The sequence below is a fragment of the Balaenoptera ricei genome, chromosome X (genome assembly GCF_028023285.1).
Source record: "Balaenoptera ricei isolate mBalRic1 chromosome X, mBalRic1.hap2, whole genome shotgun sequence".
Lineage (NCBI taxonomy): Eukaryota > Metazoa > Chordata > Mammalia > Artiodactyla > Balaenopteridae > Balaenoptera > Balaenoptera ricei.
Window position 1 is genome coordinate 56703163 of NC_082660.1, and position 27463 is coordinate 56730625.

Here is a 27463-nt window from a genome sequence, read left to right on the forward strand (position 1 = left end):
CTTTCTTATGGCAGAGTAGTTTTCCATTGTGTATATGTACCGTATCATCTTTATCCATTCCTCTGTCGATGGACATTTAGGTTGCTTCCATATGCTGCAATGAACTCCTTATTGACTTTCTGTCTGGATGATCTGTCCACTGGTGTAAACGGGGTGTTAAAGTCCCCCACTATCATTGTGTTGCTGTCGATTTCCCCTTTGATGGCTGTTAGCATTTGGCTTATATATTGAGCTGCTCCTATGTTGGGTGCATGTATATTTACAATTGCTATATCTTCTTCTTGGATTGATCCCTTGATCATTATGTAGTGTCCTTCCTTGTCTCTTGCAACAGACTTTATTTTAGTGTCTATTTCCTCTGATATGAGTATTGTTAGTCCAGCTTTCTTTTGATTTCCATTTGCATGGAATACTTCTTTCCATCCCCTCATTTTCAGCCTGTACGTGTCCCTAGATCTGAAGTGAGTCTCTTGTAGACAGCATATGCACGGGTCTTGTTTTCGTATCCATTCAGCCAGTCTATGTCTTTTGGTTGGAGCATTTAATCCATTTACCTTAAAGTACTTATTATTATGCATGTTCCTATTGACATTTTCTTAATTGTTTTGGATTCTTTTTGTAGGTCTTTTTTCTTCCCTTCCTCTTTTGTTCTCTTGTGATTTGATGACTATCTCTGGTGTTGTATTTGGGTTGCTTTTTCTTTTTTGTGTGTGTATCTATTGTAGTTTTGGGGTTTGCTGTTCCCATGAGGTTTTGATATAGCAGTGTATATAGGTACAAAGTTGTTTTAAGTTGCTGGTCTCTTTCCCGCCTAGAGAAGTTCCTTTAGCATTTGTTGTAAAGCTGGTTAGGTGGTGCTGAATTCTCTTAGATTTTGCTTGTCTGTGAAGCTTTTGATTTCTCTGCTGAATCTGAATGAGAGCCTAGCTGGGTAGAGTATTCTTGGTTGTAGGTTCCTCCCTTTCATCACTTTAAATATATCATGCCACTCTTCCCTTCTGACCTGCAGAGTTTTTGCTAAAAAAATCAGCTGAAAACCTTATGGGGATTCCCTTGTATGTTATTTGTTGCTTTTTCTTGGTTGCTTTTAGTATTTTTTCTTTGTCTTTAATTTTTGTCAGTTTGATTAATATGTGTCTCGGCGTGTTCCTCCTTGGGTTCGTCCCGTATGGGACTCTGTGCTTCCTGCACTTGAGTGAGTGTTTCCTTTCTCATGTTAGGGATGTTTTTGGCTATAATATCTTCAAATATTTTCTCAGGCCCTTTCTCTTTCTCTTCTCCTTCTGGGACCCTATAATGTGAATGCTGGTGTGTTTAATGTTGTCCCAGAGGTCTCTGAGACTGTCCTCATTTCTTTTCATTCTTTTTTCTTTATTCTATTCTGCGGCAATGATTTCCACCACTCTGTCTTCCACCTCACTTTTTTGTTCTTCTGTCTTGGTTATTCTGCTATTGATTCTTCTAGTGTATTTTTCATGCGAGTTATTGTATTGCTCATTTCTGTTAGTTTGTTCTTTAAATCTTCTAGCTCCTTGTTAAACATTTCCTGTATCTTCTCAATCTGTGCCTCCGTTCTTTTCCCGAGATTTTGGATCATCTTTACTATCATTACACTGAATTCTTTTCAGGTAGATTGCCTATCTCCTCTTCATTTAGTTGTTCTTGTGGGTTTTTATCTTATTCCTTCGCTTGCAACATATTTCTCTGTTGTCTCATTTTGTCTAACTTTCTGTGTTTGTGGTCTCCTTTCCACAAGCTGCAGGATCGTAGTTCCTCTTGCTTCTTGTGTCCACCCCTGGTGCATGAAGTTGTTCCAAGTGCTTGTGCAGGCTTCCTGGTGGCAGGGACTGGTGCCTGCCCTCTGGTGGGTGGAGCTGGGTCTTGTCCCTCTGATGGTCAGGGCCATGTCAAGGGGTGTGTTTTGAGGTAGCTGTGAGCTCAGTACAACTTTAGGCAGCGTGTCTGCTGATGGGTGGGGCTGTGTTCCTGTCTTTCTGGTTGTTTGGTCTGAGGCATTCCAGCTCTGGAGCCTGTAGGCTGTTGGGTGGGATTGGATCTTGGTGCCAAGATGGGGACCTCTGGGAGAGCTCACGCTGATCAATATTCTCTGGAGCCTCTGCCACCAGTGTCCTTGCCCCCAGAGAACCTATCCCGGAACAACGATTTAAAAGATGGCTGCTGCCTTTTCAGCAGACTCCATGGAGGACCAGAGAAAATGGAGAATCTTTCCAAAGCTCCCCAGGAATGACAGTTTAAAAGATGGCTGCCTTCTCAACAGAATCCATAGACAACCAGAGATAATGGAACAGAATCTTTCTGGTATAGATCACCAGTGTGTTATAAAAGGATATAACTCACGAACAGCCATATAGAGGAGATGCATAAGACAAGGTATGTGGGAATGGTGTGGATCTTCCATGCTCTCTCCAGGCCTGCCACTCTCCCCTCTCTCCCTCAAATCCTAATGAGAGCCTTGCTGGGTAGAGTATTCTTGGTTGTAGGTTTTTCTCTTTCATCATTTAAAATATATCGTGCCACTCCTTTCTGGCCTGCAGAGTTTCTGCTGAAAAATCAGCTGATAGCCTTATGGGAGTTCCCTTGTATGCTATTTGTTGCTTTTCCCTCGTTGCTTTTAATACTCTCTCTTTGTCTTTACTTTTTGTCATTTTGATTACAATGTGTTGTGGTTTATTCCTCTGTGGGTTAATCCTGTATGGGACTGTCTGTGCTTCCTGGACTTGGGTGACTGTTTCTTTCTCCAGGTTAAAGAAGTTTTCAGCTATTATACCTTCAAATGTTTTCTCCGGGCCTTTCTCTCCCTCTTCTCCTGCTGGGATCCCTATAATGCGAATATTAGCACCCTTGATGTCGTCCCAGTGGTCTCTTAAACTGTTCTCAATTCTTTTCATTCTTTTTTCTTGTTTCTGTTTGGCAGCAGTGATTTCCACTACTCTGTCTTCCAGCTCACTGATCCATCCTTCTGCCTCACTTAGTCTACTATTGATTCCTTCTAGTGTATTTTTCATTTCAGTTATTGCATTCTTTAATTCTGTTTGGTTTTCCTTTATATTTTCTAATTATTTGTTAAAAACGTCCAATTTCTCACTCTGTGCATTCATTCTCCTCCCAAGTTCTTTGATCATCTTTACGATCATTACTCTGAACTCTTTCCCGAGTAGATTGCCTGTCTCCACCTCACCTAGTTCTTCTTCTGGGGTTTTATCTTGTTCCTTCGTCTGAAACATTTTCCTCTGTCACCTCATTTTGCCTAAATTGATACTTGTATTTTTATGTATGTGGTAGGTTGGTTATGCTTCTCGATCTTGGAGAAGTGGCCCTCTGTAGGAGACATCCTATCTGTCCCTGCAGTGCACTCCCCTCTCACGCCCCCAAGGGCCAGGGGCCAGCTGGTCCCAGGGTAGTGTCTGGCCTGTGTTTGCAGACTTGATCTGCAGGCTGTGAGACTGTAGTTTTCTTGCTGCTGGTGTCTGCCTCCTGGTGGATGAGGCTGCTCTAGAGGTTTGTGTAGGCTTCCTGGTGGGAGGGGCCAGTCCCTGCCCCTTGGTGGGTGGGGCTGGGTCTTGGTCCTCTGGTGGGCAGGGGCTGTGTCTAGGGGTATGTCTAGAGGCGGCTGTGGGTTCAGGAAGTCTTTAGGCAGCCTGTCTGCTGATGGGTGGGGCTGTGTCCCCACCCAGTTGGCTGCTTGGCCTGAGGCATCCCAGCACTGGAGCCTTCAGGCTGTTGGATGGAGCCAGGTCTTGGTGCTAAAATGTCAGCCTCTAGGAGAGTTCACACACATGCATGCTCTCCGATATACCTGCCACCAGTGTCTATGTCCCCAGGGTGGGCCACAGCCACCCCCTGTCTCCCCAGGAGGCCCTCCAAAACCAGCAGGTAGGTCTGGTTTGGGGTCCTATCAAAGTACTGCTTTTGCCCTTGGTCCCAGTGCACATGAGAATTTGTGTGCGCCCTTTAAGAGTGAAGTCTCCATTTCCCCCAGTCCTGTGGAGCTCCTGCAATCAAGCCCTGGTGGCCTTCAAAGCCAAATGCTCTGGGGGCTCCTCTTCCTGGTGCCAGACACCTGGGATGGGGGGGCCTGACATGGGGCTCAGAACTCTCGCTCATGTGGGAGAACCTCTGTAGTGTAATTATTCTCCAGTTTGCGGGTCACCCACCCTGGGGAGTATGGGATTTGCTTATATCATGAGTCTTCCCCTCCTGCTAGTCACATTGTGGTTCTGTCTTTAGGTCTTTAGCTGTGGAGGATCTTTCCTGGTAGGTTTCAGTCTTTTTCAACGATGATTGTTCTGCAGATTGTTGTGATTTTGGTGTGCTCATGAGAGGAGGTGAGCTTAGGGTCTTTCTACTCTGCCATCTTGGCTGTTCTCCCCCGGTCAGGGTGCACGGGGCGGCCTCATGCAGGGGCACCTGCGGCCGGGCAGGAGTCTGCCTGCCCATTGGTCCCATCCTGTTTCCTCCTACTGCCCGAGCGAGCACAGTCTCGCTTCCTCCAGACAGCACTAATATTGTGACTTTAGGCAAATTACTTAACCTCTGAGCTTTAGTTCCTTCATCAGTAATGTGGATCTATTAATGCCTAGTTAGAACGATGGTTTGGAGTATAACAGAGATTCCAACTATGTTCACTTCAGAAGTCAGATAGAACTGAAATGCCAATAGGATGGCCCCTTCAACTCCACAGGAGTATGTTTGCATATGAAACCAAGGAGCCTTCTGGGGAAACAGTTACCCTAAAGGGTGGGAGAGTCAAGAATAATGGCTCACTGTTCAGTAGAAAGATTTTGAGTACAGTGTAGGGTCTGCCACTCACATTTGCCCAGTCTCTGAGAACCCATTCCTAAGTCTCATGAAAGTAGGACTTAGAGATTTCACTAGCAACTTTGCCTGTGTTACATGGAACTAGTGAAAGTAGAGTCTGCTTTTCCTCATAAAACAGACCAAGTGGCTCAAGAATCAAGCAGAGAAAGGGGGCATCACACCAGGGAGCAAGAGGAAAATGAAGTGAAATGACTGACACCAGGTAGTAATCAGAAGGAATATACTACCACAATACATGAGAACCTCCTGAGGATTCCCAGGTCTCCTTAGGAGGCATTTCAATGTCCTTGACTTCTCACTGAGGGAGTCTGGGTAGAGCTAGGGAAAAAAAATTGTTACTATTAATTTGTGGCCCATTTTTTCCCCAGATGATTTTATAATGGAAATTTTCAAGCGTATACACAAATAGAGTATAGTGTGATCAAACCTCATGTACCCACCTCCCAGTTTTAACATTTGTCTGCACATGGCCACTCTATATCTCTCTTTACTCTCTCACCTCCTTATTGGAGTAGTCTGTAGCAAATCCCAAACATTATTTCATTTCACCCTAAAATACTTCAGTATGTATTTCTAAAAGATAAGGACCCCTTTTTTCCTCCCAATATTACTGCTGTATCATTATCACAGCTTAAAGAGTTAACAATTCCTAATGTCATCAAATAGTCAATCAGTGCTCAAATTTCCCTGACTTTTCTTGTACTTTACAGTTAGTTTGTTTGAATTGGGATCCAATCCAAGATCTAGAAATTGCATTTCGTTGATTCATATCTTAATTCTCTTTTAACCTACAAATTATCAGTGATAGGCAGATTAATGCTCCCCCCCCCAACATGTCCACATCGTAATCCCTGAAAGTAATGAATGCATTAGGTTACATGGCAAAGGGAAATTAAGGTTGCAGGTAGAATTAAGTTCGCTAATTGTCTGATCTTAAAATAAGGCGATTATCCTGTATTATCTGGGTGGATCCAGTGTAATCACAAGGGCCCTGAAAAGTGGAAGAGGAAGACAGGAGAGAAGAATCAGAGGGAGATGTGAGTACAGAAGAATGTCAGAGAGATTCAACATTGCTTGCTTTGATGATGGAGGAAGGCGGCCATGAGCCAAGAAATGTGGGCAGTCTCTAGAAGCTGGAAAGCACAAGGAAATGGATTATCCCCTAGAGCCTCCAGAAAGGAAAAGAGCTCTGTCAACACTTTGGTTTTGCCCCAATGATACCCGTGTTGGACCTTTGACTTACAGAACTGTAAGATAATAAATTTGTGTTGTTTTAACCCACCAAGTTTGTGGTAATCTTTTAAAACAGCAAATTGAAAACTAATTCATTCTCTTACTCTCTTTCCTCTCTCTCCATTTATTTCTTGGTGAAACCACATTTGTCCTACAGAATCTCCTACATTCTGAATTTAGTTGATTGCATTCCTGTGGTGTCATTTAACATGTTCCTCTGTCCCTTGTATATCCTGTAATCTGGTAATTACATCTAGAGACTTGATCAGATTCATGTCAACTCATCAACATAGCTACTTCATAGGCATTGAGTGGTCTTCCTTTCCCAGGTGATTCTGAGGCATCCAGTCCATGGACCAGCATTTGGAAACTACTGATCTTGTCTGACTCCTAGGAATATTGAAGCCCAGAGAGAAGATGGGACACACACAAGATCACACAGGAAGTTAGTGGCAGAGATGAGACTATAATTCTGATTTGAAATTCATAATACCACCAGATCCTGGGGCTAGATGGATCCTCAGAAGGTCATTGAGGCAGAGCTCACATAATCAGCTTTTTAGATGATTCAACATTTAGCTCATAGGGTAGCCTCAATCTTACAAAAAGATTTCAAGTCTTTCACCCTAAACTGCTGCCAGAATGGAAAAAAGAAGAGTCAGGTTAACTGGACCCTGGCTAATCTTGCGGTTTGCTCTTCTGGGGAAGCTCTTCCTCAGAGTGACATCCTAGGGTGGTCACCCCAATGCTGCTTCTTGCCACCTTCTGAGTCAGGGTTCAAGAACATAGATAGCCCTTGTGAGAGAATACACTCACAAACACACACGCGTGCGCACATACACACACACACGCACGCATGCGTGCAACTAACATGAGGAGAGTTTGTTTGTTATAATTCGTAAAATCACTGTATCATCCATTATGCCATTTGATCCTCCCCAAAGTCCTGGGAGGTGTTCTGAGCAATAACTATTACCCCCATTTTACACATGAGCAAACTGAGGCTCAGAAAGGTAAAGTGACTTACTCCAGGTCGCAAAGATTTCAGATCTGTCTGACCCCAGCCTCTACATCCTTGGATCCCCCACCCGTGTCTTCTTCCCAAACTAAGCCCCTCATGTGTCCACCTGCAGGCTCAAGTCCATCACAGGTCCTGAGCCAGTCCCCATCAGAGTAACAACTTGGTCAGCAGCTTCTTTGTACTAAGCAATAAGACTTGGAATTAAGATGTATTGCTACCCAGGTCACTAGGGAATAACAGCCACCATTTATTGAGCACCTACCATCTGCTAAGTATTCTTCTAAGCCCTTAGATGGATTCCCCACCACACTATTTTCCACACTTTATGGAAGAGGAAAATGAGGCTTAAGAGTGATTATTGACTTGCCCAAGATCACACAGCCAATAAGTGGAAGATACAAGATTCAAATTCGAACCAGTCTAACTGTAGACTGCCCTTCTCCCCTACCCATGCTGCCGTAACACATGCAATTCTGAGGACCCATGTGGCCTCTGGGTGGCAGCCCTCACTCCTCTTCACGGAAGGAACAGGAAATGATCGTGATCAGGGTCTAACTGCACTGTGCTAAAGGCTCAGATGAGGTTAGGGACCATGAATGCTAAGCAGGGCCAGGCTACCCAGGGCTGGGTGGTGTTCCCAGCAGCACTTGGCTGCCCGGGACAACATCAGCAATGATCTTTGATTTGAGGTTCTCTGGGTAAGATGGAGGAAGGATGGGGACAAGGAGAGCTGAAGGTATTGGCAAATGAAACGCTGAAGCAATGGACCAGGAGGTCCAGGCTAGAGGAGGAAGGCAGGATGGGTCCCAGGCCTGAGGTCTCTGTGGGGTCCAAGAATAGGTAGGCAGAAGGAACTGAGAGAAAGAGGAAGGAGACTGGGAAACATGGTAGGGGTGTGAGGGGCAGAAAGGGGACATGGTGTCATAACATTTCAGAGGTTATGAGGTTATCCCTTTTGGATGTGGACAGATCTTGGAATTGGGAGTTGAGAAGGAGCAGAGATGAAGGTCCAACAAGCTTTGATCTGTGACTGGAGGGAACAAATGCCTTCTCTTGAGATGAGCCTCAGGCAGTAAAGACCATCCTGTCCCTGGAAGGGGTTCAGCCTCAGTCTTCCTAGATGGTATATGGAGCTGGATTTTTCCCCAAACACAGTTGGCTTGTCCCATGGGACTGAGCTCCTTTATGCCCCCTCCCCTCCATCACAGCTCACTGCCATGCAGCAACAATGGCCAGAGGCTACCTTTGGTCACGTGGAAGACAAGATCACTTAGGGATGCCTCAGAGAAGAGGGTATCCAGTAGAAGGACATCTAGCTACTTTGATGAATCAGGGCAAAGGTGGCATCAGGAACCTAGAATAGACTGGAACTCAGGAGGAGACCTCGGTTCTAGCTCTTCCTCTGCAGTAGACTGATTTGTGACCTTGTGCCAGTCCCTTCCTTTCTCTGGGCTTAATGTACCCATTAACATGAGGACGAGTTGGACTAAATGACTCTAAGTACCTTTCCAGCTCTAAATTCCTAGGCTCAAATCTAACAAGGGATCAGCTGTGTAAGGAATGGGAACTAATGTCTGGCAAGTTATGAAGGGATTTTAATGGGATCACACGGGGATTATTGAATTTATTTTTGAAGCTTTAAGGTGTGCTGCCGTTTACTCCTCTGCTTGGCTAGGGACAACTGCTGAGTTTCTTCATACCGAAGTTGATCAAGCTGGCTGCATAACAGGGTAGAGGCTGCTAAGAACCCTAGGCTGGTTGAATACCTATCATATTATTGGGCTCTGAGGCAAAACTGAAACTGGGTTTTCTCCTTCCTTCCCTCCTCCAATCCTGAACTTAAGGAAGGGAATGAGTGTGTCTGAATTAACATTTAGAAGATGGACTAAATAGATACATCAGGAAACCTCATTAATCTTCCAGTAGTCACCCATCAGCTGGCACTGCAGCATAGCCTTAGGTCCTCCCATCTCACTCAACACCTTCTCCATGCTGTGGTTGATCATGACCCATCCTGCAGAATGCTTTGGGGGAAATTAAAAAGGGAGTTTAGAAGGCTTCTAGAGTTGTCTACAGGAAACAATATGGATGTCTACCAGCATCTATCCCCCTGCCACTAATTGCCACAAAAGAGAGAGTCAGAGAGGGGAAGGGAAGCATTGAGAGATACTGGGCAATTCCAGCCAGAGCTGTACCACTGTTTGGCTTGGGCAGTGCTTAGCATGATGGGAGGCAGGACAGGGGAAGGGGAATGGAGCAAGTGTCTGATTACCATTTTCCTTATAAGACAGGGCCAGGACTGGGCCAGCTAGTCTAAAAAGTCTACCGACTGAGGTCAAAGTTGTATTCAGAGAGGACACAACCAGAGCATAAGCCCCAAGACAGCATGCCAGTGGATGAGCTGAGGTTCCAGCATTGCTCAATCAACCCCAAACCCCAAGACCCCAGGAGGACCAAAGGTGTAATCAAGGTCAAGAGCCAAGAGTGTGCATTGCAAAAGGATGAAATTGGAGCAAATGCAGGTCAGGAACAAGCAAGGGGGTGCCTCAGAGGCTTGTCATAAACAGCCTTGTGGCATTTATGAGGCATGGGGTACCTAGTTTGTGCATTTCTCCAGTTGGCTTAAATGGCCAGAGCAAAGATGGAGCACCCCTGTCTCCAACACATACATGCTATTCCCTGGTAAGGGTTGGCCCTGGACTTCACTTTATTGGTGAAGGAATCTAATGGGTTCATGGGCGTTCCTGAGATGGAAGGTGGCTTTTCACAAGCTTTCGCCTGGCCCCGAACCCTTTACTGCACCAGAAACTGGGGCTGAATGTGGTGCTAGTGGAAGTTCAGACTTCCTCCATTCTGCTCTCCAGTTCTCCATCTCAACTAGCTGGGGCTGGACACAGGGCTAGAAGATGCGGAATGTGCTCTAGGCAGTAGCAGATAAGTGAATCTTCATAGACGTTGGCAGCTGGAAACAGAATGCCATGGGGTTTGTTTCCTTAGTAACTGTCTCCAGATTTTTGCAGGGGTAAGGGTGATAAAGATGGCCTCTGTATGGAGATTGTCTTCCCTGGTGCTCAGGGATGAGTGTTGGCTTCACATTATTCCTCTGTAAACTCCAGTGGGTCCTATAGAAATTTTTGAAGCTATGCTGCTCATGCAAGTGGCTGAGGGCTGGTGGTGGTGCGCTGAGGGGTGGGGTAGTAGCAGAAGTAAATGCCACCATTGGGGTAGAATGGAGAACAGCAACCAGTTATACCCATAGATTCAGCAGTGGTGAATCTAAGCTTAGTGTCAGTAAGAAGTGTAACAGCTGAGGTACTCTCTTGCTAGGCTCTGATTATTCCTGGGTTGCAGATGATAGGCTAGAAAGACAGGTGGAGAGGGCACTGAACAATACTTTCCAATGTATCATTGCCCAGTCCTGCTGTGGCTTTAGGAAGACACTCACGTCAGTTATGAAGTTCATGGTGATTGTGTCCAGGAGCACTTCCATTGAAAATCAGATTGCGGATCTCTTTGGGAGACTGGTTATGCACTTGAGTTTTGGTGTCTGATGTCTTAGGTTTGAGTCCCAGCTCTGCAACTTACTGCACGACCTTGGGCAAGAAACCTAACACACTTGGTGCCTCCGATTTTTGTAAAATGGGGATAATAATCGCACATATCTTTTAGGACTTCTGTGAGGGTTAAATGTGAGCATTATGTGAAGCACACAGTTCAATGCCTAGACCATAGTAAATGCTCACTCAATAAAGAGAAGCTATTATACTGTGTCTCTTTCAGGTCTGTCTTCACCCCAATGCATGTGTCACAGAGGGACATATATTAGAAGGCATCGGACCAAAAGCAGAGCCATCAAGGGTCCTGGCAATCCATGTTTTTTAAAGGGATATGGTGCCCTGCCAGAGTAGCATTAGGCAGAAGGAGTGCACTTCTCTGTGCACTTTTCTCTTGGGAACCCATAAACAGCCATTTGTATTCTTGGGGACCCCTAGGCTGACTCTTCACTTTTTCCTGGTGCTGCCATGTATGGACATCTGTTCCTTGCTCCTTTTGGATGAATATAACCACCTGCCTGCTGTGGAGGCATCCCCTCTGCTTTCTGGATGGAACCCAGAGGCCTCCTGGTGGGCAATGTGGTTACTTGGTCAGGATGTGGAAGAATGTCTGGAGTCAGGGTTGGCAGTAGGACTCAGAGATCAAGGGCAGTGTCTCAGGCCCTTGGAGTTGTCAGGGTTATGGAATTTCAAGCTCAGACGGCTAGGACTAAGGTGATGTATAGAGGAGAATGGCGGAGGCATAACTGCCTCTGCACTGGGTGTGCACAGCAATGTGGTGGGACGTTCCGTAACAGGTTCACCCCATCACCAGCAGGGGGCAGCATCTACCCAGATGGCAGGGTAAGTGGGTCAGGGCCAGATCTGAAACTGTCTGCCCAGAGCCCCTGAGCATGCTATGACATGGATTAGAAACAACAGGTGACAGCTGCCCTTAACACTACCAGAAAGAAAGAAGACTCACAGTACAGCTGGGCCTAGGACTGAGGGATTTCCCAGGATGTAGGACTTTCAGTTTTAAAGCCAGAGCAGTCCTGGGCAAACTGGGACAAGTTGGTCACCCTAAGTAGGAACGCAGAGCTGTCTCTCTCTCTCTCTCTCTCCATTATCATCTGTTCTACCCGGTGCTCTGCCAATTCCACATGGTGTGTGTGTGTGTTGGGGGGGGCGGGTGGTCAGTGAGAGCTATGCTGATTATACAAGAGGTCAAATTATAAAGTGGGAATGCTGGGGAACAAACCAAGGCTTTTAGGCAGAGAAGTAACATTACCAGGTAGATGTTTTATGGCTCTGATATTTTATTATGAAAGCAATTACATATACAGCAAATTTTACAGGTAGCACCCATATGCCCGCACCTAGATCCTACAATTAGCATTTTACTGGACTTCTTTTATCACATATCTATTCATCTATCCATCCACCAATCCACCTAAGTTTTGATGCATTTCAAAATAAATTGTAGACATCACTACACTCTTCCAAGCATTTTTGAGGTTTAGTGGAGTCAGACAGACCCAAATTTGAAGGCACTTGCCTTCTACCAGCTTAAATTTTCTCATCTCTAAGTTGATGACACTGCGTGTTGGTAGGAAGATTTGATTTGTTTACTTTATGAAACACTCAGGTAATGCTTTCTATGTGCAACTCATAAATATTATCTCATTTAATCCTAGTAACAATCCAATGAGGTAAATTCTGTTATTACCCCCATTGTACAGATGAGGTTTCAAGAAGTTAATGAGCTCCCTGAAGGTCACACGGCCAGCAAATGGCATTGCTGAGAGTTGAATCCAGACTCTCTGACTTTGGTATCCACGCTCTTAGCCACTACACTATGCTGCCTCCCACAGCGCCCACTAAATTATGGACATCCAGTGAATGGTGACCCTCGCCTTCTTTGTTTTTAAATTTTTCACTGCAACCCCGCACAGTAGGTATTATCTCCAGTTTACAGATGAGGAAACTGGAGGTTGGAAAAGTTTGATAACTTGCTCAAGAATGCACTGCTAATAAATAAAGGATTGGGGATTTGAACCCAGGAACGACTCGTTCCTGGGTCAGTGTCATTTCCCTGTACTGCACAGTACAGAAACCACTGAAGTGCACATGAGCCTAGACCACTTATGGGGGATTCTTGTTTAGGGATGGTCTTTCCTCAGCCATAGCAGAAAAGAATGTGGTGAAAAGAGGGGCTTCTGCCTAGTTCCCATGAGGGGCCCGTGTCTTTTTATAGCTATGAAACAGACTCAGTGGCAAGTGGCAGCAGAGCCTCGGGATCTCATCAAGCTCCAGGAAAGGAACCATGACTCTTAGCTATCAACTTTCCCTCTGAGGGAGGCCCTACATGGGGGCAATCCCTTCCCTATTGTACCCTGCCTCCTCTTTCCTTTTCTCCCCCTCCCTTCTCCTCCCCTTCCCTTCCCTTTCTCTTCTTCCTTCTCCTCCTCCTCCTCCTCATCATCATCTTTGGCCTCTCAGGAAGCCAGTCATAATCATTATCATTTTCTTCCTCATAGCTATCATTTACTGAATGCTTCTCAAGTGCTGTTCTAGGCACTTTACATATATTATTAGCTCATTTAATCTTCACAACAATGCCATGAGGAGAGGACTACTACTATTCCTACCTCACATATGAGATATTGGAGCCTCAGAGGGGTTAAGTACCTAACCTAAGGGAACCTGGCCCTGAGTTAACAGCCTTCCCAGAGTTCACCTTGGGAGATGTTGATCATTGCAAAGATGCTGATAATCGCTATGGGAAAACTGGGGGCATAATAGTAACAGGGAACTGGACTTTAAGAGCAGAATTGCTAAAATTGCCTGGCCTTCCCCTGTGGAGTGAGCACCTATCCTCAGTGTAAAAGCGACCCATCTGGCACAAAGCATGTATACAATTCATCCCCACTGTGTCAAACGTGTAAAGAGAGCCCCAAACCGGGTTATTCCCAGATTGGAAGACCTGGGTTCTAGTTGTGGCTTTGCTCTTAACCTGCTAAATGACCTTGGGCAAGTCAGTTCCCCTCTCTGGGTCTCATTTATAAAATGTAGTACTACATGCTCTACTAACAGTACAGGGCTATTAATGTGAGCATTAAATGAGAATGTTGAAGAAGGTGCTTTACAGCATCTTACCAATATAACAAATAACTTCCCTTACTCTCCTCCTCCTCCTCCTTCATCTCTCTCTCCTTCACCTGCCTCGTCTTCGTCTTTTACTCTATTTTGTTCCTTCTCTTCCTTTCTTTAGTCTCCTCTAACCAGGTCTCAGACTTATCTGAAGAACTGCTCTTAGGCAGAAGAAACACAGGCTTTAAAGGCAGAGAGACCTAGCTTTGCCTCCTGGCTTTGCCCCTTCCTAGTTATTTGTTGGGCAACTGTTTTACCCTTTCTGAGCCTCAGTTTTATCATCTGTGAAAATGGGCACGCATAATGCCTTCCTTGTAAGGTTGTTGTTGGATGATATGGTAGGTTGTCTGCAAATACGACCAACAATTGCCCCCATCTCTGGCATACACGCAGCTCCTCCCATCAAGAGGCGGAGTCTCTTTTCCCCACTCCTTAAATCTGGGCTGGCTCTGTGACTTGCTTTGACCAATAGAGTACAGCAGCAGTTTTGCTGTATGACTTCTGGTCTTATGCCACAAAAGGCCTTGCAGCTTTTGTTTTCACCCTCTGGGAAGACTGCTGCCACATCAAAAAAATGTCTCACTACTCTACTTGGAGAGAGAGGCCCAATGGAGAAAGAAAGGCCCTGGAGAGTAAAATACTACAAAGGGAGGTGGGAGGCCCAGCCAGCCCACAGCTGTTTCAGCCACCACAGCTGAGGTATCAGATATGAGAGAGCACACACCTGGGGTCCTTCAGCCCCAGCCAAGCTGTCTGAGGCAACACCACATGGAATAGAAATAAGCCATTCACAGCAAGTCCTGCTCAAATTGCAGAATCACGAGCAAATAAATGGTGGCTGTTTTAAGCCACTAAGTTTTTGGGTGGTTTGTTTCACAACAGATAGCTGAACCAGAAAAATTAAATGAGATAGTAGCACCCCACCCAGTGGCTGGCAGGTATAGGTGCTCAACATTTGATTGTTCCCTTCCCATTCAGAGGTGTTCCCTGGGAAACAGCTGACCTGGCTAGTTGTGCTGCAACTGAATTGACAGAGCTGATCTCCAGTGTGCCAAAGATGCAGAGCAATGACCACTTCTCCTATACTTTACAGGGACCTGCTGAGAGCTATACAGGTTAAAGTGTACTCCAAGTTACACAGCTGAGTGTCCTCCCTTTGCCCAGAGTGAGTCTAGGCCACCTTAAAAGCAGGCTTGTAGCTGAACAAAATCTGGGGTGGTAGAGTAATGTCAGCTAAGACAAATAGTGTTTCTTTTGACCACTCATCCAATCTACCTGGTGCCAGAGGCACAAGGAGTAGAAGTACTTACTATATGCCTGGCATTGAGTGCTTACTATATGCCTGGCATTGCTCACAACAGTGCCAGAAGTAGGTACTGTTATTTTCCCCATTTTTCCAGATGAGGACACTGAAGCACAGAGAAGTTTCTGTCAACTGTTGGGTTTCTGGAAAGCACTGGGACAGTTTAATGTACAGGATATTAATTAGGGAGCCCTTGGGATCAACACTTGCAGAAGAAAAGGGAAGAGAAGGAGGCAGGATTGGACAGAGGGAGCTATTGAACTGCAACTCAGTCTTAATGGAAACCACAGTACACCCACCCATGGGGAGCTCTGAAGCTGGTATGACCCTTCGGAGTTGTTCCCAATTGTATCCTCATAGGGGAACAGACCTTTACATTCCTGCATCAGTCACTGAATTCCTAGTCCCTGATTTCTAGTTCAGAGTTATTTCACCTACTCCTGTGATCAAGCCATCCCAAAAGGGAGACAAGCTTAAAAAAGTGATCATGGAGAAAAAGTAGGAAAAAAAAAAAGGACTCTGGAACCAGACAAATCTGTGTTCAAATCCTGAAACTTCTCTTACTAGCTGTCTGTTTAACTCTGTACAAGTTATTTAACTTCTCTGAGCTTCAGTTTACATTTTTGGAAAATGGCAATAAGAATACTTAGCTTGAAAAGTTGTTTTGAAAATCAAATACAATCATCTATATAAAGCATCTTACATAGAGACTTGACACAGAGTAGGCACTGAATACATGGAAATTATTATAAAAATAGGGTAAATTATTATGCGGCGGTGTGCCTGGTTTTCTCACTTGTAGGGTGGAGTGAATAAGAGTAAAGAAGAGCTACCCAGAAGGGGAAAGGGCATTACATCTTTTCTGTTACCTGGTACTTGTAGGCACTGAGTCAGCATTTACTCCAATGAACAAATGTTTATTTAAAAGGATTTGTACAGACATAACGCTCTTACTTTCAAAGAGCAGAGGAACCTTTTATATATTATGAACACACAGACACTGTGGCAACTTAAAACTACAGCTAAGAAAGGAAGGAAAAATATCCCCCCCTCCCCAGCCAGGAGCTAACACTTTTTCAGTCAGTCAGCCCCCATCCCTGTCCCTTAAGTTTGAGAGCGACTTGACTAGAGATGTGGCTTTGGAGGAGGGAAGAGCTGTAGGGCTTGGGGAGCCTGGTGCCTTTTCTTTTGAGAGGGAAATCCACCTGCACAATCCACAGGAAAAGGGGTGGCCAAAAGCTGACCTGAGCTGAGGCTGCCTTAGAGAAGAGAGACTGGAGTAGAAGTCCCACCTACCTGCATGTGTAAAGTGACTGGCATTCACTTGAATCTCAACCCACTACTCTGACCTCTAAGATATACCATTTGAGTAAGTGCCAGAGTAATGGTTTTGAACAAAAGGCAACACAAATGTCAGCCTGGGGCCTCTACAGCCTAAGGCAGCCCCGATAGCAGAGCCCTCAGACCAATGACTTAGGCATCGAGTTAGGCAGGACTTGTGGAGTGGGTCTGGCTCCTTGATTTCACTGTGGGGAACATCTGCTACTGATTTTCAAAAGCTAGGTTTTATTATGGGAGAAAAGCCCACAGATTTTAGGATCCCCAGACACATAGCCTGGTACCTGAGAACTTTAGTATATCTGGGAAACTGCCAGGTGGTGGGGTGGTGAGCTCAATAATAACAGCCAGGCCTCCCAAATGAATATGAAAAGGAGAGCTTGTCCAAGCTACCTCCGGGCCTTGAGGAAGAGATGAGGTTGGGGGTGGGGGAGATAAATGCACCAAGCCTATTGAAAAGTCCAACAAGAAGACTGTTGTCCCTTCAGAGCCTAAGGCAAAAGTACAGGGAGGGGGCACACTGGAGCCTTCACCTGAAACAAGATATGGGCCTCCCCAGGCCCTCAGGCCTTAAGCCCCAGGCCTCAGGCACAAGAGACAGAGAATCACATCTGGGACTTCTGCCCTTCCCTTAGCTCCAAACAAGGGCAAGGGTTGAAATGTGGGTGAGAGAGAAGGGATCTTCAGACACAACTGTCATTAGCACCTGAACCACATCTCTTCCTAAACCAGAAACTCCAAGAGCAAAAAGAAATAAGAGCAAAGTGAGAGAGGGGTTGTGCTTCCATCACATTAAATAGGAGACTTTGTAGAGGTGGGGAAGGGTTGTTTCACATGGAGACATCAATCACTCTGGCCAAGGGGAGGGGTTATGAGCAGCAGAGCTCTAAGTGTTCTCCCTCTTTTCATTCATCCTGCTTCCGTTTTGGCTTTTTGGGGTTCCTGGACCGACTCTTGGCTTTGCACAGAGGGCATATAGGTGCATTCCGGTGAATTTGTTGATGACATGACAAGCAGGCCTGGTGGGGGGCACAAGACAAAGCAAGTTAGTGGTCAGATTCTTCTAGGCCATGGTTCATCTTTCCCAGGGGCCCCCACAAGCAATTGCGATTTCCCAACAGAAAGAAGCAAGACCCAAGTAGCGAGTCCCAAGTAGCGAGATCTGTGCTGGATGTAAAGGATGCAAAGGATATAAGGGAGTGAGAGTCAAAGAGGGGTATTGAGGAAAAATATCCAAAATTTGGCAATAAGGCAAAATGTGAATTGCATATTCATTAAGCATTATACTGGAGCATGGTCTAACAGGCTCACTCAAGGATTATTTAATTCTCTAGGACAGGTATCAATAAACTTTTTCAGTAAAGGCCAAGATCGTAAACATTTTGGACTTTCTTTTCAGGTCATATGATTTTAGTTGCAACTACTCAGCTCTAACTGCTTACATAAAAGAAGCTATAGACAATACATAAACAAGCAGGCATGTGTGTGGGCCAATAAAACTTTATTTACAAAAACGGGGAGCAGGTCACACTTGGCCTATGGGTTCTGGTTTGCTGACCCTTGCTCTAGGAGAATGTCTCTTTGTTTGACTATTTACTACTTATTTAAAAAATTGAAGTATAGTTGATTTAAAATGTTGTGGTAGCTTCTGGTATACAGCAAAACGGTATAGATGATAGATAGATAGATAGGTAGATAGATAGATATTCTTTTCTGTTATGGTTTATTACAGGATATTGAATATAGTTCCTTGTGCTATACAGTAGGACCTTGTTGTTTATCTATTTTATACACAGTAGTCTGTATCTGCTAATCCCAAAAGCCTAATTTACCCCTGTCCCACCCCCTTTCCCCTTTGGTAACCATAAGTTTGTTTTCTATGTCTGTGAGTCTGTTTCTGTTTTGTAAATAAGTTCATTTGTATCATATTTTATATTTCACATATAAATGATATCATATGGTATTTGTCTTTCTCGGTCTGACTTACTTCACTTAGTATGATAATCTCTAGGTCCATCCATGTTGCTGCAAATGGCATTATTTCATTCTTTTTTATGGCTGAGTAGTATTCCATTGTATATATGTACCACATCATCTTTATCCGTTCATCTGTCGATGGACATTTAGGTTGCTTCCATGTCTTGGCTATTGTAAATAGTACTGCTATGAACATTGGGGTGCATGTATCTTTTTGAATTAGAGTTTTCCCTGGATATATGCCTAGGAGTGGGATTGCAGGATCATATGGTAACTCAAATTTTAGTCTTTTAAGGAACTTCCATACTGTTCTCCATAGTGGCTGCACCGATTTACGTTCCCGCCAACAGTGTAGGAGGGTTCCCTTTTCTCCACACCCTCTCCAGCATTTGTTATTTGTAGAATTTTTAATGATGGCCATTCTGACCGGTGTGAGGTGATACATCATTGTAGTTTTGATTTGCATTTCTCCAACAATTAGTGATGCTGAGCATCTGTTCATGTGCCTATTGGCCATCTGTATGTCTTCTTTGGAGAAATGTCTATTGAGGTCCTCTGCCCATTCTTTGATGGGATTGTTGGTTTTTGTGTTATTGAGTTGTATGAGCTGTGTTTATATTTTGGGAATTAAGTCCTTGTTGGTCGCACCATTTGCAAATATTTCCTCCCATTCCGTAGGTTGGCTTTTCATTTTTGTTTATGGTTTCCTTTGCTGTGCAAAAGCTTATAAGTTTGAATAGGTCCCATTTGTTTACTTTTGCTTTTATTTCTATTGCCTTGGGAGACTGACCCAAGAAAACACTGGTACAATTTATGTCAGAGAATGTTTTGCCTGTGTTCTCTTCTAGGAGTTGTATGGTATCATGTCTTACATTTAAGTCTTTAAGCCGTTTTGAGCTTACTTTTGAGTATGGTGTGAGGGAGTGTTCTAACTTCATTGATTTACATGCAGCTGTCCAGCTTTCCCAATACCACTTGCTGAAGAGACTGTCTTGTCTCCATTGTATATTCCTGCCTCCTTTGTCAAAGATTAATTGAACGTAGGTGAGTGGGTTTATTTCTGGGCTCTCTATTCTGTTCCACTGACTATAAATATTTTTCCATTAAATAGTATACTATTTGACTATTTACTATTGATCAGGGCCCAGATGCTGTGACTTAATGTTGATAAGGCACAAATGGTTTTTGCCCAGTAGAGATGCAAATTATTTTTGTTCCAAAGAAAAGGTAATCACAAAGATTACAGTTTTATTTTCCTGTAGGACATTAACCAGTTCTGGATTTAACATTGCAAACTTATTTCGGCATTCCTTTCCTTCCCTGACCTGACTATATAATTATCTGTTCCTCTAATGCTTCTGGAACCAGCTTTGTAATGCTGCTGGCTCCCTCGTTAATGACACACGTTCACTATATATTTGTCCGAGTCACGTTTCTAACTTTCTGAAAATTATACTTTAGCAGAGCCTGCCAATCTCCCTGCATTCTAACCCCTCTGGGAATATGAGGCAACAAGACCAGTGGCTCTACTACAGCACACATACACACCACCCCTTCCTCTGTGCCCCAAGCGAAGGCTGTTTTAGGAAGACCCCAAATAAGTAAGGCCAAAGGCCCAGACCCCGCCTTCCATGGGGCTGCTTGAGGATACCTTGCTTCCTCCACAGTCCATACCCAGCTCACTCACCTTCATAGGTGGGGGCTGCTGCCTGAAGGTGGCTGTCTGCCGAGTGTCCTGCTTCCTAGCCACTTGGAGTTGTTGGGCGGCAGCGGCTGCGGCGGCCAAGGATTCAGGGATCGGGGGCTCCTGAGGCTCCGTCTGCCACTCTGCTTTCTGCTTCTCAAAGTAACTTTGGAGATGAGAGACATTAGCTGGATCATTCTGAAAGCAAGGAGAACCTTGCCCCTCTTAAGGACTCCATGCTACAGAACGAAGGGGGTTGGGCTGTGGCTCACTGTAGGAAGTTCCTGCACCCTCTCCAGCACAAGGCTCTTCTCCCTGGGTGCCAGGCCCACTGTGTGTTGGGAAGGGTACTCCTCCTGCTCCTTGGCTCTGACAGGCCCAGAAAAATTAAAAAAATCCCAAGGCTAGCCAAGTCCTCAAAGGGCATTTGTCTACCCTCCATCCCATGATCCTTTGCAGTATTCCTATTAAGTGTCCTCAGGCCTCTGCTGGCATACCTCTAGGAATAAGAAGCTCACCACTTCCACAGGCAGCCTGCTCTACCTTAAGGAAGTATGTTCCCTTCTATTCCTTCTACTGAACTGAGCTCTGTGTCTCTGTAAAGTAAGCCTAGTTCCTAACTCTGGGTCTTGAGATAAAGTTCCAGGCTAGCCCCTGGAGGCCATGAAAGCTCACCCTTCTGTGTTTTCAAGGTTTCTGGACACCCCTTCTAGACCTTGACTTGGGAAGTGACCTCTTAAGAGTCACAGATGCATACACACACAACGAGTCATAGACATAGTCTTGTATTGTCAAAATTGCACAAAGAACTTTAAAAGCCATCTAGTAATTCTAGTCTAATCATCTAACAGCCCAACACAGAGACTTACCCAAGGTCATGCAATGAGTCAGCCACTGACAGGCCTGGGGCTAGGACTGGGTACCCTGACTTTCAGACCAGGCTTTATGTGTGTATATATATGTGTGTGTGTGTGTGTGTGTGTGTGTGTGTGTGTGGTGTATGTTGCAGGGACAGGAGGCAGGCAGCTTACTCCAAGGAGAGCTTCTCCTCCTCTTCACATAAGTCAGGGAGCCTCTGCAGGCCCAGAGTCATGCGCAGGGCATCCACATGTTCCTTCAGCGGCTTATACTCATCATGTAGCCGCCGGGTAGACTCTAGCAGCTTGTTTAGGTCATTCTCAGACTGTTTGATGGTGTTTTCCATCTGGAACACAGAGTGAGGTAAGCACAGAGAAAAGACTCCAAGATTCTCAGCGAGGCTGTACAGCTGAGTGGATAATAGCACAGGCTCCAGAGCCAAACCAATCTATGATCAAGTCCTCAATCCACTATGTATTCTATGTGACTCTTGTCAAGCCTCAGTTTTTTCATCTGTATAATGGTGATAACAATCATACCTACCTCATATAATCTTGGTGAAGATTCAACGATTGAATTCATATAAGCGCTCAGTACAGGGGCTAACACAGAGTAGAGGCTCAATTAGTGGTAGTTATTATTCAAATATAGCATCTTAGAGCTGGAATGGCCCTTAGAGCTCATGTAGTGCACCCCACCACCATTTTACAGATCAGAGAATTGAGACTCAGAGAGAAGAAGTAACTTCCTCAGAGAAATGCTTCCTAGGAGCAAAGTCTACATAAAGACTCAGGGCTTCTGCCTCCCAGGCCAGTGGCTTTTCTCCTAGATCAGTGGTTCCCAAAATGCAGTTACCAGATCAGCAGCATCAGCATCAACTGGGAACTCATTAGAAATGTAGATTCTCAGGTACCACCCCAGATATAAGCAATCAGAAATTCTGGGGTGAAGTCCAACAACCAGTGTTTTAACAGGCCCTCTAGGTGACTCATGAGGCATGTTCAAGTTGGAGATCCACTGGCCCAGATTTTCAGCCCCTCTGTGACTAATACCTTGTTTATTTCTCTATCCTTAGTTAGCTGGCAGCAGAACTGCCAACTCCTCATGAGACCCTGATATCCTGTGATCTTGTGACACAGAAAATCCCAGGTAACTACTGTCCAAATTGCATTCATATTTCCTTTAAGACCCTAGGCCTGGCAATATCAGGAAGTATATATTGCCACAGAAATGAGTTTCCCAAGAATAGAAACTTAGCTCCTTCAAACGTGATTAAAAAAAAAAAAATCTCATTATCATAGGCTCTAAGGGTTGGAAAGGGCCTTACAGGTCAGCACCTCCAACCTCCCTCCTGGTGAAGGAATCACCAATACTGTAGCCCAGACAGGTGACCATTCAGACTCTGCTTTAATAACTCTAAAAAGTGGGGGACTTATCACCATAGCAGGCAGTTCATTCCCCACATTCCAAGGGTCTCCAAAAGAGAGACTGTAATGAGGGAGCCCCAGTTTGGTAGGCTGGCAGAGATGGTTTGTTTGGCTTAGTTGGAAGCTTTGGAGCCCTAAATTTAAGTTAGATCCCCAAGGCATCTGCCTGCTCTGCTTTTCCCCAAGGCTAGCTCTCAACTCCTAGACTCCCAGAATGAGAGCACATCAGTGCTGAATGAGACCTCAGAGGTGACTGAATCCCTCTCATGGTACAGAGAAGGAAAATGAGGCCCCGAGAGAAGAAGGAACTTGTCCAGTGATATACAGTCGATCAGTGACAGAGCCAGGGCTGGGTCTCAGAACTCCTGGATTCTTCCATTTCACCATAGCCTGATGCCTACTCCCCCAAGTTGGCCACAGCCACATCTCAAGGAGAGTCCACAGCACTCACTACTGCCTATTCCTCCTCAAAGGGCCCAGAAATAGGCTTCAGGCAGCCACCCACATACCACATTGATATCAGCGTGGATCAGTCGGAGTTCCTCCACATGGGCCATCTTCTCCTGTAGCAGGAGGTCCATCTCCTGCTTGTATTCCTTCAGGTGCCTCTCCTCTGATTCAAGGGCCTCAAACTCAGCCTTCAAACGGGTCTTGATCTTTTCCATCTGCAGGGTCTTGTTCCTGCCATTCCCCAAAATGAGGAAACAGACCAGCAGGAGAAGGCAGGAAAAGGGAAATGGAGTACAGAGTTAGAGAAATGGAGTACAGAGTTAGGCCCTGAGCCAGGGCTATCTTGTTAAGCCATCTTTCTAAGCTTCCCTCTCTTCAGGCAGAGGCAGCTTGAAGCCATCCCCACAAAGACAGGAGATTCTTTCTTCTAAGATAAAAGCTCAGTGGGTCTCGAATGGGGATGATTTTGTTCCTTGATGGAGCATTTGCAAACGTGGGGCAGGTTTTAGCTGTTAGATTGATTCAAGGGACAGCACTACTGGCATTTAGTGGATATGGGCCAGAAATGCTAAACAGCCTCTCAATGCACAGGAAAGTCCCACATCACAAACAACTCCCACCCAAGATGCCAACCATGACCTCTTGAGAAACTCTAGAGCAGCACTATCCAATAAATTTTCTACAATGATGGAAATTTTCTGTATCTATGCTTTCTAATACAGTAGCCACTAGGCACATGAAGCTACTGAGCATTCAAAATATGGCTAGTGCAACCGAGGAACTGAATTTTGAATTTTATTTAATTTTAATCAATTGATTAAAATTAAGTTTAAACAGCCACATGGGGATAATGGCTCTCATATTGGACCGCACAGCTCTATAGGGTCCCCTCATCAGTTCCAGAAGAGGTAGGAGACGGGAAGAACTGCAGCTCATTTCTTTTCCTAGAAAAAATAAAACCTATTTCTGGTTGTTAAATCCCAATTGCATACCCTCTGGCTCAGTAATCCCACACCTAGCAATTTATTCTAAAGAAATAAGGCAGGGAAGCAAAAAGTTAATACACAGGGATATGCTTTCTGGTCTATGGGCAAAATTGGAATATTTGGCAGCCACTAAAAGGAATCATTATGAAGACTTGTGACATGGAAAATGTTGAAGATACTCCATGAAAAGGTATATACACTAGGATTGCAATTTCAAAATACACATGCATGTGACTAAACAAAAGGAATTGGCAAGAGTACAGTTTCAAGGATCTTTGAGACCACTGAAGCCTGCCTAAGTGAAAGAGCCACAAAACTTTGGAAGGAAGCCCCTCTAGGGCACACTGTTGCCCTCCCACTCACTCTCTACTCTCTGGTTCTCAGGTTCTGTCTAGCCATCATCCGTTACTCAGATTAGGCATCTCCTTTATTCTGCCTCAGTAGCTGGCTTTCTCCTCTGCCCCAGCCCATCCCATGGTTACTCTTGCTCCACACCCTGGCCTCTGGCCTCTGACCTCAGCCTGCTTCTGTGTTCATTCTCTCTCCTTTCTTCAGCATTGCCTGTGGCTCCTGCCTCAAGAGGTGGCCCTCAATGGCACAGAACCACAGAAAGAATTATGTTAGGTGGGTAGGATGACAGGAGAAATTTTTCTTTCAATATTCAAAATTTTCTTTTCAAGTTATTATATTGCTTTTACCTTAGAAAAGGTTAAAAGGATGGGTGTTATTATCCCATCTGTAAAGAAGGAAATTGGGAGTTCAGGATGGTAAGTTGCAGTAAATGGGATGCTGGGATTTGAACCCAGGGCTCTCTAACACCACCCACTACTCCACACTGCCCGACTGGGGTTACCCAGGCTAAGGGGCATAAACATATTGAGGGTTCTCGGTATACCTGTTCAACTGCCTTGCAGAGGGATGATAGTGATTTGTACTGGTCAGTTAATCCACTACTTAGAGCCCCCTCCCATCTAGACTTCTATTCTCTTCCTCTAGATTGCATACAGAGCAGTCTAAACTTCACCTATCCCTACCCCAATTTACAGATGGGAAAACTGAGATTCAGAGTGATATAGTGTCTCACCCTGATTCATACAGCCAGTTTGTGGCAGTGCTAGGCCTAGAACCCATTTCTGCAGGCAGAGCCATAATTTGAAAGGAACATGGGCTTTAGATTCAGACGTGGGTATAATTCCTGGTTCTGCCCCTGACTAGCTATTTGTCCTTGGACAATAAGAATAACAACTATATTTATAGTTTAATTATATTCATTGAGCACCGATTATGCACCAATTATAGAAGGCTTAAAGATACATTCATTCAACAAATACTTATGGAACATCTATCATGTGCCAGCCACTGTACTAGGTGCTAGAGATAGAGCAGAGAACAGGACAGCCTGTGGACAGGGATCTTCATCTAATGAGGAAAATAGACCCTGAACACATGTAAAACTAAGTGATAAGTAATATGGATGAAATGCAGAATGCAATGGAAAGACACACCAAAGGGTTCTAACATAGTCTGAGGGACACTGTAGTCAAGGGGGCTGTCACAGGAAGCTCCCCTGAGAAACTGAGAATGTGACATCTAAGCTAAGACCTGGAGAATGGGTCGGAGGTAGATGGTGGGTAGCAGGTAGACATAGAGGAGAGCAGTCCAGGCAGAGAGAATACTATTTGCAATGGCCCTAGAACAGAAAAGAATATGGCACATTAGAGGAACTGAAAAAAGGTCAGTGTGGCTGGAACATCTACTGCAAGAGGTGTGTGTGTGCGTGTGCGTGTGCATGTGCGTGTGTGTGTGTGTGTGTGTGTGTGTGTGTGGTGTGGTGTGGTGGGGGCTGTCTGAGATGAAACTAGGGAAGTTGCCAGAACACAGCCTGGAGATTGAGATGAGGAGCGAGTACTTTTATCTTCAGGAGAAGAGGGAATCATTGCAGAACTTTAAGCAGCAGGAGAGTGACATAATCTGATTATCTCTTTTCACTTTTCTCAGCCCTGGTCTCCTCATCAGTAACACAGGAATAATAATAGCACTTACCTTACAGGTTCTTTGCTGAGGGCTAAATGAGCTAAGACATGTAAAGTCCCCAAGCAGAGTATGTGGCACGTGGTGAGCAGTCAACAAATGATAGTACCTGTCCCTCCCCACACTGCCCAGCTCTTCTGCTATGGTTATCTCCTTTACCACAGTGGTTTAAACTTTGTTATAAAGAGCCTACAATGGGTAGGATGTGTGTATAATGTGTGTGTGTGTGTGTGTGTGTGTGTGTGTGTGTGCACATGCATGTGTGCACATGTACTAGCATGAGTAGCAAGGTATATTACCACTTATTAAGACTATAATAATAATCATTAACATAAGTCACCTCATAATGTCAGTATGAATGATGGCATTTTATAGGGCTGGCCCAAGCCTTCCTAATTTGTAATCAATTCAGTTAAGATGCTAGCGACTACTACTAAATGAAATCAGGGGTGAGAGATCTCTCTCACTGACACTTCATAGAAATCAACATAGTACATCTTTCCCTGCTTGGATGAGTGCCTTTTATCTAATCCTCCCTCCTCCATCCATGTCCAATTCTGCTTATAGACAACCCCATGTCGTCAGGCAGAGGACACTGCAATCCCAGATTAAATCAAAATAAACCAAAGGTTTTCACCTGGTGGGGTCACAGTTAAAGTGCTGCCTGGAACTGGAAAATCAAAGGCACAAAGGCTTCCTCAAAAGCACCGTGGTATTTCCTCTCCTTCGGGAGGAGGACTGTCACCAGCAAAATGGCAGCTTTATCCTTTGGGTATGAGGGCCAGGGTAGCCACAGTCCAAGGTGTTTTGGAGCCTTTTTCTATTGTCCACTGTGGCAAGAAATGGCAAGGACTAGGGACCCTGACTGAGGGGCAGAAGGGCTAAGACTCCTCGTTATGAGAGGGAAGCAGAGTTATGAAGATGGAGTTCAGAAATAGCCTCTATTTACTGCTATTTCTAAAGTCAGTTTCTCGGGGGCTGGCGGGGAGCCCGGCCCATGCTTTAGTGGAGGGACAGCGGTGTCACTGCAGCCTTTGATGGTACCACTGTTACCTCTCAGCAGTGGTTTACCAAGGGCCGGGCAGTGAGAGCAGTCCACCCCAGGTGCGGAAAATAAAGAGGTGCATTGTGTGCAGAGAATTAAAAAAAATTAATAGAACCAACTAAAGTTGGTCTGCTCTTTATTATCACCATGCACTGACAATTCTAAACAATGTCCACTGAAGGACATCTGGGCTGATTCCAGTTTTTGGCGGTTATGAATAAAGCTGCTATGAATATCCAACTACGAGTTTTAGTGTGACCTTAAGTTTTCATTTCTCTAGGATAAATGACCAAGACTGCAATTGCTGGTTTGTATGGTAATTGCATGCTTAGTTTTTTGAGAAACTGCCAAACTGTTTTCCAGAGCGGCTGTACCATTTCACATGCCCGCCAACAATGTATGAGTGATCTAGTTCCTCTATGTGGCCAGCCATTTTGCTTGAACTGTTTTAAAAGGTATATGGAGATACCTCAAAGTGATCTTAATTTGCACTTCCCTAGTGGCTAGTGATACTGAACATCTTCTCATGTACTTATTTGCCATCTGTATGTCCTTTTCCAAAAAATGTCTGTGCATGTCTTTGGC

General features: G+C 44.9%; 1 protein-coding gene across 2 annotated transcripts in view; it reads right to left on the reverse strand.

Annotated features, from left to right (window-relative positions):
• Positions 1–16016: 16016 nt before the first annotated feature.
• Positions 16017–27463, reverse strand: part of LOC132357269 (zinc finger C4H2 domain-containing protein) — a 35199-nt gene continuing 23752 nt past the window's right edge. Inside the window, exons 2-5 of one of the 2 annotated variants that reach the window (XM_059910584.1) lie at positions 22876–23047; positions 21113–21285; positions 20085–20247; positions 16017–17439 (exon numbers count right to left, since the gene is read on the reverse strand). In XM_059910584.1, coding sequence (XP_059766567.1) covers positions 17326–17439; positions 20085–20247; positions 21113–21285; positions 22876–23047 — 622 coding nt within the window. In that variant the 3' untranslated portion in view covers positions 16017–17325. The remainder of the gene's footprint in view (positions 17440–20084; positions 20248–21112; positions 21286–22875; positions 23048–27463) is intronic. The other variant, XM_059910585.1, reaches the window with a different exon arrangement.